The sequence below is a fragment of the Amphibalanus amphitrite genome, unplaced genomic scaffold (assembly GCF_019059575.1).
Source record: "Amphibalanus amphitrite isolate SeventyFive unplaced genomic scaffold, NRLGWU_Aamphi_draft 000476F_arrow, whole genome shotgun sequence".
Classification (NCBI taxonomy): Eukaryota; Metazoa; Arthropoda; class Thecostraca; order Balanomorpha; family Balanidae; genus Amphibalanus; species Amphibalanus amphitrite.
Window position 1 is genome coordinate 196,013 of NW_024881970.1, and position 13,263 is coordinate 209,275.

General features: G+C 49.7%; 1 protein-coding gene across 1 annotated transcript in view; it reads right to left on the reverse strand.

Annotated features, from left to right (window-relative positions):
* LOC122392245 (NADPH oxidase 5-like) overlaps positions 1 to 13,263 on the reverse strand; it is a 52,269-nt gene that overhangs the window by 7,792 nt on the left and 31,214 nt on the right. Inside the window, exons 5-6 of the mRNA XM_043386908.1 lie at positions 12,628 to 12,816; positions 6,471 to 6,603 (exon numbers count right to left, since the gene is read on the reverse strand). Coding sequence (XP_043242843.1) covers positions 6,471 to 6,603; positions 12,628 to 12,816 — 322 coding nt within the window. The remainder of the gene's footprint in view (positions 1 to 6,470; positions 6,604 to 12,627; positions 12,817 to 13,263) is intronic.

The following is a 13,263-nucleotide window of genomic DNA, read 5'->3' on the forward strand; positions in this document are numbered from 1 at the left end:
ATACCTGACTTGATGCATATGAAACAGTGGCGTAGCTAGGGGTCTAAGGGAACACGCACTCCCCCCCCCCCCCAATCGGGTTCACAGGGACCCTCGGGTCCGGGGGACCCTGCGGCACCATTTGACCTGAGGCTTAACGATGGCCATATTTCGACTCGGGAGGGCCCCATTCGGCTCGTTAGAGCACCTCATGGGCCCTAAATTGTCACACTAAGATCTCCTTAAAGCCCCACGCCGGCTTCTGAGTCATGGTCCCACAATTATTTTTCTGAGGGCCCAATAACGGCAACTGTGGGGGCCCTCATCGGCGCTTATGAGGACCCACACCGGTGTCTCGAGGGTTTCACGCCTCCAACTCTGAGTGCCTACACCAGTGCCTATTAAAACCCTATATTCGGCGGCTCTGAGAGTGAGGACTCGAATCCCTACCCAACACCTGCGCAGTGCGCATCTAGGGACCACCCATTAGTGACTTCTGAGGGCCCCACACCGGTGACGGGGGCCTCTTGCCGGTCACTGAGAACCCCCTGCCGGCTTGTAGAGGGTTCGCGTCAGCAGCTCAGGCCCCACACCAGTCTGTAACTGCTCCACACAAGCGTCTATGAGGGCCTACAGCAACGCCTGTAGGACCCTCACCGGCGCCTCTGAGAGAGTCACACTGGTGCCTCTGAGCGCCCGCACCGGCACCTGCATGACAGTCCCACACCGGTGCCTCTACGGGCCCCTTACCGGCGGCTCTAAGGGCCCTACGCCGGTGATTCTGAGGATGCTACCGATAACCGGAGGCACCATACAGGCCCAAGGTGTCGCTGAGCTTTAATCCCATACCGGCCTTCCGTGGGTGCCACGTCAGTGCACTCGTTGCCCCACACCCCTCCCTCACACCCGGGGCGGGTAAACTGTGTTATACCTATAGCAACGATTTTACCACCGTTGTACATTATGTATTTCTCAAGGTTGGCTCAAAATGGTCCAGTATATGTATGTAAAAGCTGGCCTGCCAAACTATGGCTAGGGTCAGGCCCAAACCAAAGTGGGATGACAATAGCAGATATCAAATCGATACTGTATCGGCAGAAACCCTTCAGATGGCAAGGAAAGGCCGTGTCCTGATAGGATATATAAAGGAAACAAGAAGGAAAGAAGTCCGGAAAAGGGAGGAAAGGTCCTTTCTCGCTGCCTGAATGTTGAGGGGGCGACGCCCCCACGGCTCTCAAGTTGGGGGGGGGGGGGCAAGCACCCCCGCTGCCCCCCCTGTTCCCGGGTCTATGAAAATTTCTCACCAAAAAGGGATAAGAGTGGAAAATTGATGGTCAAATAAGGCCTAACAAGAGTGAAAAAGGATGCGCGGCAAAATGTCATAAAAGGCTGGTATAATGTGGGAAGTAAAATGGCTATCCATCCATGCAAATGCTTTTTCTGGGTAAAAATGGGAGTGGAAAATGGGCTATTTAAAAATTGGAGGCGAGTGAACAGTGATTTTCATTTGGGTGACGTTTCCCACCTAAATCAACAAATTTTTGGGCACTGGTACCCCTCGCCAGCATCAGGGTTGACGTCACTCACTCAGACTGACTGAGTGTTGAGCTGTCCGGATGGTCGCAGCTCGGTTGTGGCCGCTTTGGCAGTGTTTTTTGGTGATCTAGTGCAACCGTCGCAGAGCAAAGGGAGTATGAAATTCAGTTTTTTTTTTGTGGGTTCTTTCGCTAAGAAGTATTTTTCAATTATTAATGTGTGTTCTGTATGCAATATTGCTTTTGCAAGGACGTTGATTGTTTTTTATACTTTGATGGCTGATAAAGTTCGTATGCAATTTGTTAATAATGGAGGGGTTGGTGGGATGCCTAACTGGTCCGGGTGTATGGTTAGTAAGAGGTGGAAATTGGGCTAGTTGCGGAGTTAATTGGAGTGGTTTATGGCTGGGTATGGTTTATTTCCAGTTAAAATATTAATTTGTTTTGGGAGGGGTAGGTTAAAAAAAACTCATCGGTTACAACTCATCATTTACAAACTATAGGGGTCTTATTGTTTTCTTCTCTTAGATCGCTGGACTTAGCCGTTCCACACTCTGTATGGGTGAATTCAGCTCATTTTTTTTCACGGGATAGCGGCTCCAAGTGCAGAACCTGGCCGGGTTTCGTGTTGGGTGGCCACTGATGTGGGCCAGTGCGGTTCACCAATGAGGTGGTGATGGTGTTGTGAGCGGTGGTTGAATTTGTAGAGTTGTCCGGTTATGCCTGGCTATGGTTGAACCTTGGTTCCCATGCAGGTAAACGGCTACTGGCATAAGGTTTGCCATGGTGAGCGCACCCCGTGAATGGCGGGCTCAGCTATAGTGGCGTGGCGCTGTCGGAGCGATGAGTTTTATTAGTAGTTTATGGTGCTTCACTGATCAACGCCAATTGCGCTTAGGTTATTTGGGTAAATGGGGGTTAGGTATAAAAAATGTAGGTATATGAAATAAAAAAAAAACTAAAAAAATTATAAAGTAAAAATAAAAACAAACAAACAATATAAAAACAATTTATTGATGGCGCTTCACTGGTCAACACCAAATGTTGCCCAGGATATTTAAGTAACTGGGGGGTTTACGTATTGCTCCGGTAGGTAGGTACTTGATCACTTTAGATGGAATTTGTTATACCTTTTTGCTTTTGCTTAGAACGCTGGACATTGGCATTCTACACTCCGGTTGAGTGGATTCAGCTCATTCTTCCAGGGGGTAGCAGCTCCAAGCGCGCGACCTGGCCGGCTTAGGTGTTGAGTGGCCACTGAGGTGGGCCGGTGTTCACCGGTGGTGTTGGTGTTGAGGGTTGGGAGTTGAGTTTGTAGAGTTGTCGTTGGTTATGCCTGGCTATGGTTGAAACGTGGTTCCCATACAGGACAACTGATACTGGCGTAAGGGTTGGCGTAGTGAGCGTACCCCTTGGGAGGTGAGCTGTTTTTGTGATGTATGGCCTTTTTCCAAGCGTTATATATTTTTTATTAATTTATTCGGAGGCGCGCTGTCAGGGGTCGCGCGCGGCTGCTGCTCGCGCTGTCGGCGTCACCGGGGGTCATTGAGTGGTTGGAATGTTAATTTTACCATACGATGTTACGAGTAATTTCTAACATTTTTATGATAGCAACCTGGTTGTGTGTACTCAGGTTGTGTACTTTTGTCACTCAGGACCTGCCTATGATTGGTTGGTGGGTGAGTTACTGTACCTTCTATGGGTGACATTGAGGCAGCTCGGCGTTTGGAGGCAGTAAACACCTCCAAAACGTGTCGAGCTAGGAAGCTACGGCAATTTTTACCCATATTGGCCTGTTTACAGCGTAGGGGCTGTCTGTATGCCGGTCTTTTGGTCCCTGATCAATCCGGAGCTTAGCGGGAAGGCATGCTTGTTGCCCGTGGCGGGGGGATGCGGATACTATCAGATTTCAACAGCGGGTATTTTGGTATTCAGGTCGGGTAATTGCCCTAAACATTTGGAGAATCTTTGGATGCCCAATTCTACAAGTCCCGGGTGAAGCTCGCTAGTCTGCCCGGGGGTATCCCCTTCTACAACGACCCCGAGGCAGCTCGCTAGTCTGCCCGGGGATATCCTCTCCTACAACGGCCTCGGGGCAGCTCGTTAGTCTGCCCGGGGGTGCCCCTTCTACAACGGCCTCGGGGCAGCTCGCTAGTCTGCCCGGGGGTGTCCCCTTCTACGAACCCGGGACAGCTCGCTAGTCTGCCCGGGGGTGTCCCCTTCACAACGGCCTCGGGGCAGCTCGTTAGTCTGCCCGGGGGTGTCCCCTTCTACAAAGGCATCGGGGCAGCTCGCTAGTCTGCCCGGGGGTGTCCCCTTCTACAACGACCCCGGGGCAGCTCGCTAGTCTTCCCGGGATGTCCCCTTCTACAACAGCCTCTGGGCAGCCCGCTAGTCTACCCGGGGGTGTCCCCTTCTACAACGGCCTCGGGGCGGCTCGATAGTCTGCCCGCGGGCGTCCCCTCCTACAACAGCCTCGGGTGTAGCTCGCTAGTCGCAAGTCTGCCCGTGGTAGTCCCCTTCTTCAACGGCCTCTGGGCAGCTTTCTAGTTTGCCGGGGATGTGCTTTTCTACAACGGCCTCGGGGCGGCTTGCTCGTCTGCTCGTTGGTGGCTGCCGCCAGGACGCCGGTAGCGCAGGCGTCATTCCGGCGGCTTTGAATGTGGATGCCGGCGGGCGCTGAGAGCTCTCCCCTTTTGCTGGTCGGCTATCTATGACCTGATTACCTATAGTTTCGTGGTCACTGTTTTAACCTTTGCAAAGTTTTAGGTAACATTCATGGTCGTTATCATTGCCACGCATATCACAGGGATTAAGGTACACGTAACAGTAGCTGTGGCCTCTGTTGTCAGTTGCCTAACAACCATTGGGTTACCATGTTTTTTTGGGGGGGACGGCGCTAAAATAATAACAATAATAACAATAATAATGACAATATAATAACAATAATAATAATAATAACAATAATAATAACAATAATAACAATAATAATAACAATAATAACAATAATAACAATAATAATTAACATTAGCAATAATAAAAGAAAAAAGCAGCTCGCTAGTCTGCCCGGGGAAGCCGTTTCTCATGGCCTCTGGTGCTGCCCGGGATGCTCCATTCTTCCACCTTCTACAACGGCCGCGGGACGGCTCGCTAGTCTACCCGTAGGTGGCTGCCGCTAGGACGCCCAGTAATAGCGCGGGCGTCATTACGGCGGCTTGGAGCGCTGATTCCTGGAGCGGGCTGAGAGCGCTCCCTTTTTTTTTTGCTGGGCGGCTGTCAACGACCTTCGTTGATACTGTTCTAACCCCTTCCAAAGTTTTGGGAAAATGCATGGTCGCGCTGATAGGTATGTGTATAGTGTTCAAGGTAAAGGAAAATACAGCTTTTGTTAACTGCCTCAGAACTCATGGATGGTTGTTTTTCGTCGGGTATATCGAGGGTCTTTAGTTGGTGGAGGCTATCATCGCAGTAGTGGCTAATGCTAATGGTTGTTACTTGTTAGTCTTGCTGTAAGGGCTTTGGTATAAATGTAATATTGTTCTTCATTGGTGACCGCTGTATCGTTCACATTCATGTTGGCAGGTTTTAGGGATCGTGGCGTTTCTGGTAAGCTCCGGGCCAGGTTGAGGAAATGATTACTTGCCTTCAACCAACTACCAAGCACGTATTTGGGTGGGCTCTGCCACTGGTCTTGACACTGGCGGCGACTTAAGGTCTTTTGTTGTTTATTTGTATCCCCCATTCGGTCTGCTGGTCTCGGGAAAGGGGTGTTTTGTTATGGCGCATTGGTGTCTGGGTGGATGTATTGAATGGGTGGTGACACCATTGCGCCGCGAGTGGGGAGGGGTGGCGGCCCGTTGGCAGGGCAGTCTCGGTTGAGACATGTATACTTGCTAGTATGTCTGTGTCGTGTTCATTGGGCTGAATATACCAATAGCCCCTTTTTGTACAGCTACAGTGTTTTTCCTGGACGGACTTGGTTGTGAGGTTTGCACTGAGGTTGGTTACGCATAGCATAGCTAATTGTCTGTTTGCTGGCAGCTCGAAGGGGAAGCGGAAAATACGCCCGGTTATATATAACAAGATATAACCGGTTTTTCCGCGACACTACGAGCGTCTTCTCTGGGGCGGCCCCGGAGCCTGGCCGGCCTCGGCGAGCAGCGTTCGGCGGCAGGCGGGCGGCCGCCCGCGCCCCGGGCGGCAAGGCCGCTGAGGCGGCGGCCTCCTCTGATTGGTGGAGCGACTCGTGTCACGTGACGGTGGCGGCGCGGGGTTTGAGTGTATATGCGCGGTCACTCTGTTCTAGGCTGCCCGGTCTGACGCAAGTCAGCAGTGTTCTCGCTCTGAAATGTTTTTGCGTTTCCCACCCACCCACCACCATTTTAGGGTTTTTTTTTTACACGCACCACACTCTTAAATAAAGATGGGTTTTTCCACAAAATGTGGTTTTTTCCCCAGCTAGGTCCCCCGGTTTTTTTCTAGTTAGGACTTTTTCCGGGGGAGGACACACACGACAGGGTTTCTAGTTTGGGTGGTGACACCATTGCGCCGCGAGTGGGGAGGGGTGGCGGCCCGTTGGCAGGGCAGTCTCGGTTGAGACATGTATACTTGCTAGTATGTCTGTGTCGTGTTCATTGGGCTGAATATACCAATAGCCCCTTTTTGTACAGCTACAGTGTTTTTCCTGGACGGACTTGGTTGTGAGGTTTGCACTGAGGTTGGTTACGCATAGCATAGCTAATTGTCTGTTTGCTGGCAGCTCGAAGGGGAAGCGGAAAATAGTAATATAGATTGTGAAAAATAGCTGCAAGAAACTAAAATGCACAGCCACAGACATGCTCACCAAGGCCTTTCCACTACCCAATCGACACAACAGGGTCGGTAACACTCCAACCTCTGGTCAGATCATTCGTGAGCTTTGGAGCCCGTCTACCAGGTAGCTCGCCGTCATCTCACCTTCGTTCTCTGGCGAGCTGCTGATGGTGAACGGATGCCACTCGTACTTGGCCACGGCCGGGATGTTGACGTAGCAAAAGTCGCCGGGCCGGAACACGAAGTCGGGCGGTCGGGACACCGTCAGTCGCACCACCTGTGAAATCACACAGAATGGTTGAATTCGTTATAAAATCGCAGGTACGGGCGACAAGAGCCATCGACGTTTGAACACCAATGTTACCAGACTCAGTGACTCCGGGCGTTAGAATACAACATGGTGCATCGGCGTTGATTATCACAGGTACCGGTGTAGTCTTTTCACAGGTAACGACGTAAGGTTACAGGAACCGACATCATTTATATCACAGGTATCGATGATTGTGTTAGCTTTTAAATGTAGTCGGACTGCGGTTGGTATATGATATAGTGAGAGCAGTCGGACAGAAATCATGACTGGGGCCATCAAATATGGTATATAATTTACTCTTGTGAGGAGTTCGTACGGGTTGCTGAATGCGGAGTCTGCATGGGTCATGGCGTGGCAGCACTCGCCACTCTTCATCACTATTCCTCCGTGCAACACCGCCCCTAAGTGCATCAGTGACCTAGCCCCCAGCCGACCATCCGTCGCCAGCCAAACACCTGCTGTCCGCTGGCGACCCACTGACGTCATCACGACCCAGTGACGTCACCGTATGTATAACCGGCTGGTCAGCCTGCAGTCGGCCAGGGCCGCGGTCCTGTTGTGGTCCGACTCCGATATCCATCTCCTTCCGCTGCACACCGCCGCCAGAGCTTCCGGAGTTACCATGAGGCGTGGTCTTATCTCAGGAAGTAGCTTACGAAGGCGTGGCCTACGCTCAGGAAGTACAGTAGCAGCTAGGAAGGCGAGGTCAACGCCCAGGAAGGACTCCAGGGAGGTGTGGTTTACATTTATAGAACGATGCTTTTCATGTCGAACGATGCCACACATCCAGAGCGATGCCTTCCGGATAGGTGAAGCCGGTGAGGCGATGCGGCTGCTGATCTAAGAAATGGCCATCATGGAGCGTGTTTTCTCTCGGGGGCGAATCCCTCCCCAGCAGTAACGGACTGCGCACGGCGGGTGAAGATGAGGCCACAGAGGTGAAAAAAGGTGTCAACTCTCCAACCGGTGTTGGAGACAGAGTCAATCCAATAAAGGAAGGTCGTCGGAGACACAACCACTTTAATATAAATAATAATCTCTTTTCATTGTTGTCGCAAAATTCTTCTCGTTTTTCTTTGATGCACGCAAAAAAATCAATCATATTGAGTCTTAGTTCATTACGAGAACTTCATACTCCATAGCACTATACAGTATACATAGGCTGCCGGAGACACCGGAGACAGAAGGTGGCGAGAAGGTGATTACTCCTAGAGCCGGGCGGAATCCATAAAGACGATTCTCTTTGACGCTTGCCGCGAAACTAGACCTTACGGCTGTCTCCGGAGACACGAAAGAATTTCAGTAGCGAAAACGCTAGCACAAACCCTGCGCACTTGTGACAACGCGGCGCAGCTTCTGAAAATGCCGTTGGGTTGGGATAGTAGCGACAGTGAAGTGTGCTTGAAGTGACTGAAGAGAGTAGTTGGATCTTGGTTGAATCTACCTAGGTAAGACTAAAATAAGACAATGGTTGAGGTTGGGGAATAGTTATCAAAGTTGAGGAATCAATAGGTACTGAGGACATATTGAACTTTTCAAACAAAAGTAACATATATTGTACAAAATCCCTTGTGAATGATTTTTATTATATAGTTGATGCAGGAACACTCGTTTTCCTTTCATTTGTTTTATATTTCAGTTCAAGGTTCAGTTCTGATTGACTGATTTAGGAATGCATGTGAAGGTGGTACAATACATTGATTGCATTTTTTTTTCTACAAATACTTCAAAAGGAAATAGACAAATCTGAAGTGATTTATGTTGCTGAGTGCACTTCTCTTTGAATTTCAAAAATTTTAGATTAAGTATTCATAAGAAGTTTTATTCAAGCTTGATGTTGTTCCTTGTCCTAGCATCAATCCATGATGTCTAAAACTTGTTTCTATGTACCCATTATACAAACCACATGGTTTGATATTTGCAGATTGAGGTGCACAGCCTCAATGCAAGCATTTGCAACAAGCATTTACCTATATTTTTGAACCATTTCTGGACTTCCTGTTGGAAGTGAAGAGCAAATACTCCAGTCATTGTTTTGATTTTACAAATATTAAATCTTGGTGGTCTATATCAAAGCACCCATCTTGCTGACACCTTCAGGTAAGGCCAGAGATCAGTCTAAATATGTGCATGCATCTGAATGATTTAAAACAATCCAAGTCTTCATTGGTGCTTATATCAATGTAAATGTGCTATTTTCATTGGCTTACTCCCATGCCTTCGATTTCTGCATGGCAGAGGAAGCATTTATTCAAAGGTAATTATAGCTTTAAAATAGTAGGGAGATGCGAGATGACGTTTTCATTATCAATGCATAACTTCATTCCAGTAGCCAAATCAGTCCCCTGCAGTTCTGCATTTCTCGACCTGCCAACGGTGGCCATGACGGCTGGTAAGGCCCCGGTCCGGCAGTTGGCAGTAGCGCCACCTACACTGTTAAGGTCGGCGGATCCCGAGGCCACGGGCCGGCCTGGCCCGACCGTGGCAGACGAGCCAGGGAGCGGGCGGCAGGGGTGGGGAGGGGTATCCGGGAAAGACGGGCAGCATTGCACTTAATAAACAAGGTTGGTATTAATAATTTGCCTGGAGTATCCGCGAGTCTTTTTAAGGCAGGCGCGACGTTACCCAAATATAACTTGCTTTTAATTGGAGAGTTGGTAGGCAAATTAAGGCATTTGCGTGTTGCTCATTGACTAGCCCTCTGTTTTGGAATAACACCCGGTAATGCTGCCCACAAGTGCAGTGCTAGCCTGCTTTTTTGTCTGTTTTAGGTATACATAGAAATGATTGAACGCCCTGCTAACCTAAATTTGTTCGTAGGTAATTCTTACGATTTGTTTGAAGTGCCGACCTCCGAAGGAATAGTCCTTTCGAAAGCTAATACTTGCGTCCGGCTTTTAGTTTAGGAAAATAACACCCATTGTATTCATAAGTATTGCTGATTTAACAGCAAAGTAAGTTGAAAAATTTTAATTTCCTTGCCTTTGTGTAGATGAAGGAGAGCAGCCACCAGCACACACGTCTAGCCGATCCTCTCACAGCCTCCACACTGCTGCCCATTGCCCAAGGGCCAAGGACCGACCGTAACATCTGTGTGCCATAAAATGGTACAACGGCGTCTTTCATCAGGCGGACCCCAATGCGAACGCCACGCGGACCGTCCGTAATCGCGTTATGCGCCAGGCGCGGCCATAGCGCGGGACGCGACGCCAGCGCCGCCTATCGGCAACGCCAGAGAACTAAGGTCGGTGAGAGCACGGATTTTGATGGGTGATAGCGCAGTGTGAAAAAATAGGAAAGTTACATGAAAATGTCGCTATACTACGGTATAGTTCACCATCTGAGCGACATATTTATGTATTTTTATCCATGGCGGATAAAAATTGGACCCGGGATCTGGCCATGGAAGAAAAAAATGTTGGTCAGTGTAAGCACGGATTTTCGTGGAAACTAGCGCAGTATGAAAAAATAGGCAGCTTACATAAAAATGTCGCTATACTACGCTGTAGCTCACTAACTGAGCAACACATCTCTGCACTTTTTATCCATAGGAGAGAAAAATTCGACCCGGGATCGGGACATGGAAGAAAAAAATATTTGCACCACCAAATGAAATTAAGATACATCACTCCCGTTATATTTGTATTGAGTCTTTCATGAAACAATTTCGCTATACTACGGCAAACAGCATGACGTCTCGCATATATTGAGACATATTTTGACAATGCAATGTAGGTATAATACAATTTGGAATGTTCATAAACATTTTATCTTCTCCTGCCAAATCCCGGTGCCAATTATCCCCGAATATTGGTAAAAAATACGTCAGGGTAAACGCATATTACTGAATTTAATTGCATTATATCGCATTTTTCAGTTTATCGTTAAGTCTCCACACAGGGACGTTTTCATCTGAAGTTTGGCCGCCGGAGCCACCGCGAGGCCTAGTTGCACGAGTAGCCGATAGTCGGCGCCACCGTCGCACTCGGCCGCAGCCAGTATACTGCCAAAAATGGAGCTATTATGATATCGCTCGTTGGTAACTAAGTGTGGCGTGCTTCATAAATGATCGCCGCATAGAGAAACAACCGTTTAATGAAGAAAATGACTTATATTTTACTCATAATAACAATCTGAACCCCAATGTCCGCTTCTATATGGAGTTTGGCGCATAACGGAACGGTTGGTCCAGGACGACTGACGCAGGGCTTAGCTGATTTTGTCTGGTCTGACACAAGCTCTATAAGCATTGGTAAACCATCAGTTCAATTGTTTTGAGTTGACCTCGCGATTGAAGCATAAAGGCTAGTCATTAGTCTATCCCAGAAACAAATACACCCTTCGCATTTGTTCGCGGCATTCGTGTAACAGCGGTTCAAAAGCATGGGAACACAGCATAAACACAACCAGTCTTTCAATGGGTATTGCTGGGTCCAGATGGCAGAAAGATGGCAGAAAGTTTTTGAAGGTAAAAAAGGAACACTCCCCAAAAAGCAACTCCGAAATCCAAAATATTCTGTTTCCACTTATTGATCCTTTTTCAGCCCTTGAAAATACTTCAACTTTTATCTAACGGAGCTTGAGTGTCTTTCAAAGCCAAAAATTGTAAAGTTTGTATTAATAAGGGCTTCGTGTGCTGCTCAGCCAAAAAAGTTTACAATTTGCCTGGAGACAGAGCCAGTATGCCAGCTTATACAGTTGGAGACAGCGTAGATATTTTTTTCACCTCTGTGAGGCCAGACCCTGACACCCCACTCGGTAACCCGCCCCGGACACCCCACTACAACTGCAGCCCCATGTGAGCCGGCCCGGCGCCCAGACGGTGTAACGCTCCCCGCTGGGCAAGGGCTGTCTGCAAGAGCTGCAAGGGAGTGTCCGTCTACCGCGGAGAGCGACCGACCACAGTGAACTGAACGGGGAGAGGGAGAGGGGGTGACTCTAATTAATACCCGGGAATCGATAAGCGATGAATGACTGAAACGAGCGTGAGCTAACCTATCCGATGGCGGCTCCGCACTGCACCAAACCGTCCGACAGCAATTTTGGACTAATTTTAATCGCAAGCAATTTTAGGCCATTACTTGATACTTGACTCAGCACCGCAAGAATTAATGATGTGCCCAAGCTACCGATGGCAGCTTGAAGGGGTTGCATACCGCACTGATAGATGGAAATCAGTAAATCATTAACCACCAATTATGACCATTGACCACATCGATCTCCAATGAGCCAATAACTAACCTACCGGACCTGACCTTGGCCAATGAGCCGGGGAGCTGTCATCAGGCCCCACTGAACCCGTCCCTCAACTTCGACTTCGGAGAGAACCGGGAGACCTCTGACGTCATTCCACAGCCACGGCTCGTAAAACGGCACGCCACGTAAACGATGCCGTCGATAGACGTAGTAACTGGACTCCCCGTCGAAAGACCGACAATTATGCCATAAACCGATCGTTTAGCATTGCTGATAGTTTATTGAGGACCTCATTGTATCCCCCAATGACCCATTGTCGGGAGGTGACCTGACCTGATTTCTGCGGTTCCTTCTGCAGGGGTTGGTAAGGTGGTTTAGGGGTGCAGACGCACCCTTCAGTGCCAATCGCACCACTTTGTAATAATAATGACACAAAGCACCTGGCCAACGGGCATCGTTGGACGGCGGTGTAACCTACAGCCTTTTGTACCGAGCTCGCTGGCCCTGGGCAGTTATCGGCGATGGAGCGCGAAGTGACCTGGCCTCGCTAGATGGCTGTGTGAACTGTAAATGGTCAGCTAACCTTACTGAGTCGCAGCGTGTCCGTGTGCCATGTCCTGACTTCACTGGGTAACAGAGTGACCTGTGACCTGTCAAATAACCTCACTTGGCAGCAGAAAGGCGGCAGTGACCTGTGACCTGGTAGGTAACTGACTTCATTGGGCAGCAGGGTGACCTGTGCCGTATCGAATGACCTCACTTAGCAATAGAGTGACCTGTGACCTGTGTACTGACCTCGCTCGGCAGCAGGGTGGCGGCGGTGACGGTCGACCTGCCCCGGTCGCTGCAGACCCGGCTGACCCGACAGGCCACTTCCAGTGCAAACAGGGCGCCCGGCACCAGGAACCACTTCCAAAAGTTGGGCGAGTGCAGGATGAGCAGCACCCAGGTGGGGATACTGAGCAGGTGCGTCCAGTAGAATATCTGTCCGGGGAGAGAGAGGGGGCGTCAGGTCAGACCGAGAGCAGAACGAGGCAGAGGGATGTGTAGCTCACAGGCCGCTGTAAACCAGTATGCAGACCGCAGAAGTCTATGGATGGACGTACAATCAGAAGGGACTATCAGAGAACTCTTCACATCTACAGCAACTCAGATGACGCTCATTCCCCCATCACAGATCCTAACACTGACACACGGTAACTATAGCTCAGTCAGACCGAACAGGGACAGCCTACACCAGCACAGCCCCGGCCAGCTGCCGAGTCCCAGACTGATCGGTTCTCGATCAGCCAATCCACATCACCGGTGTGCCGCCATCACAAAACGGCCAACACCTGACCGCTAACGCCGACCCCCGTCTGTGCGCAATGACGGAGCGGTGACCGAAAACAATGACCGAAAACCGACCGCTGACCGCAGGCGGCACGTGCC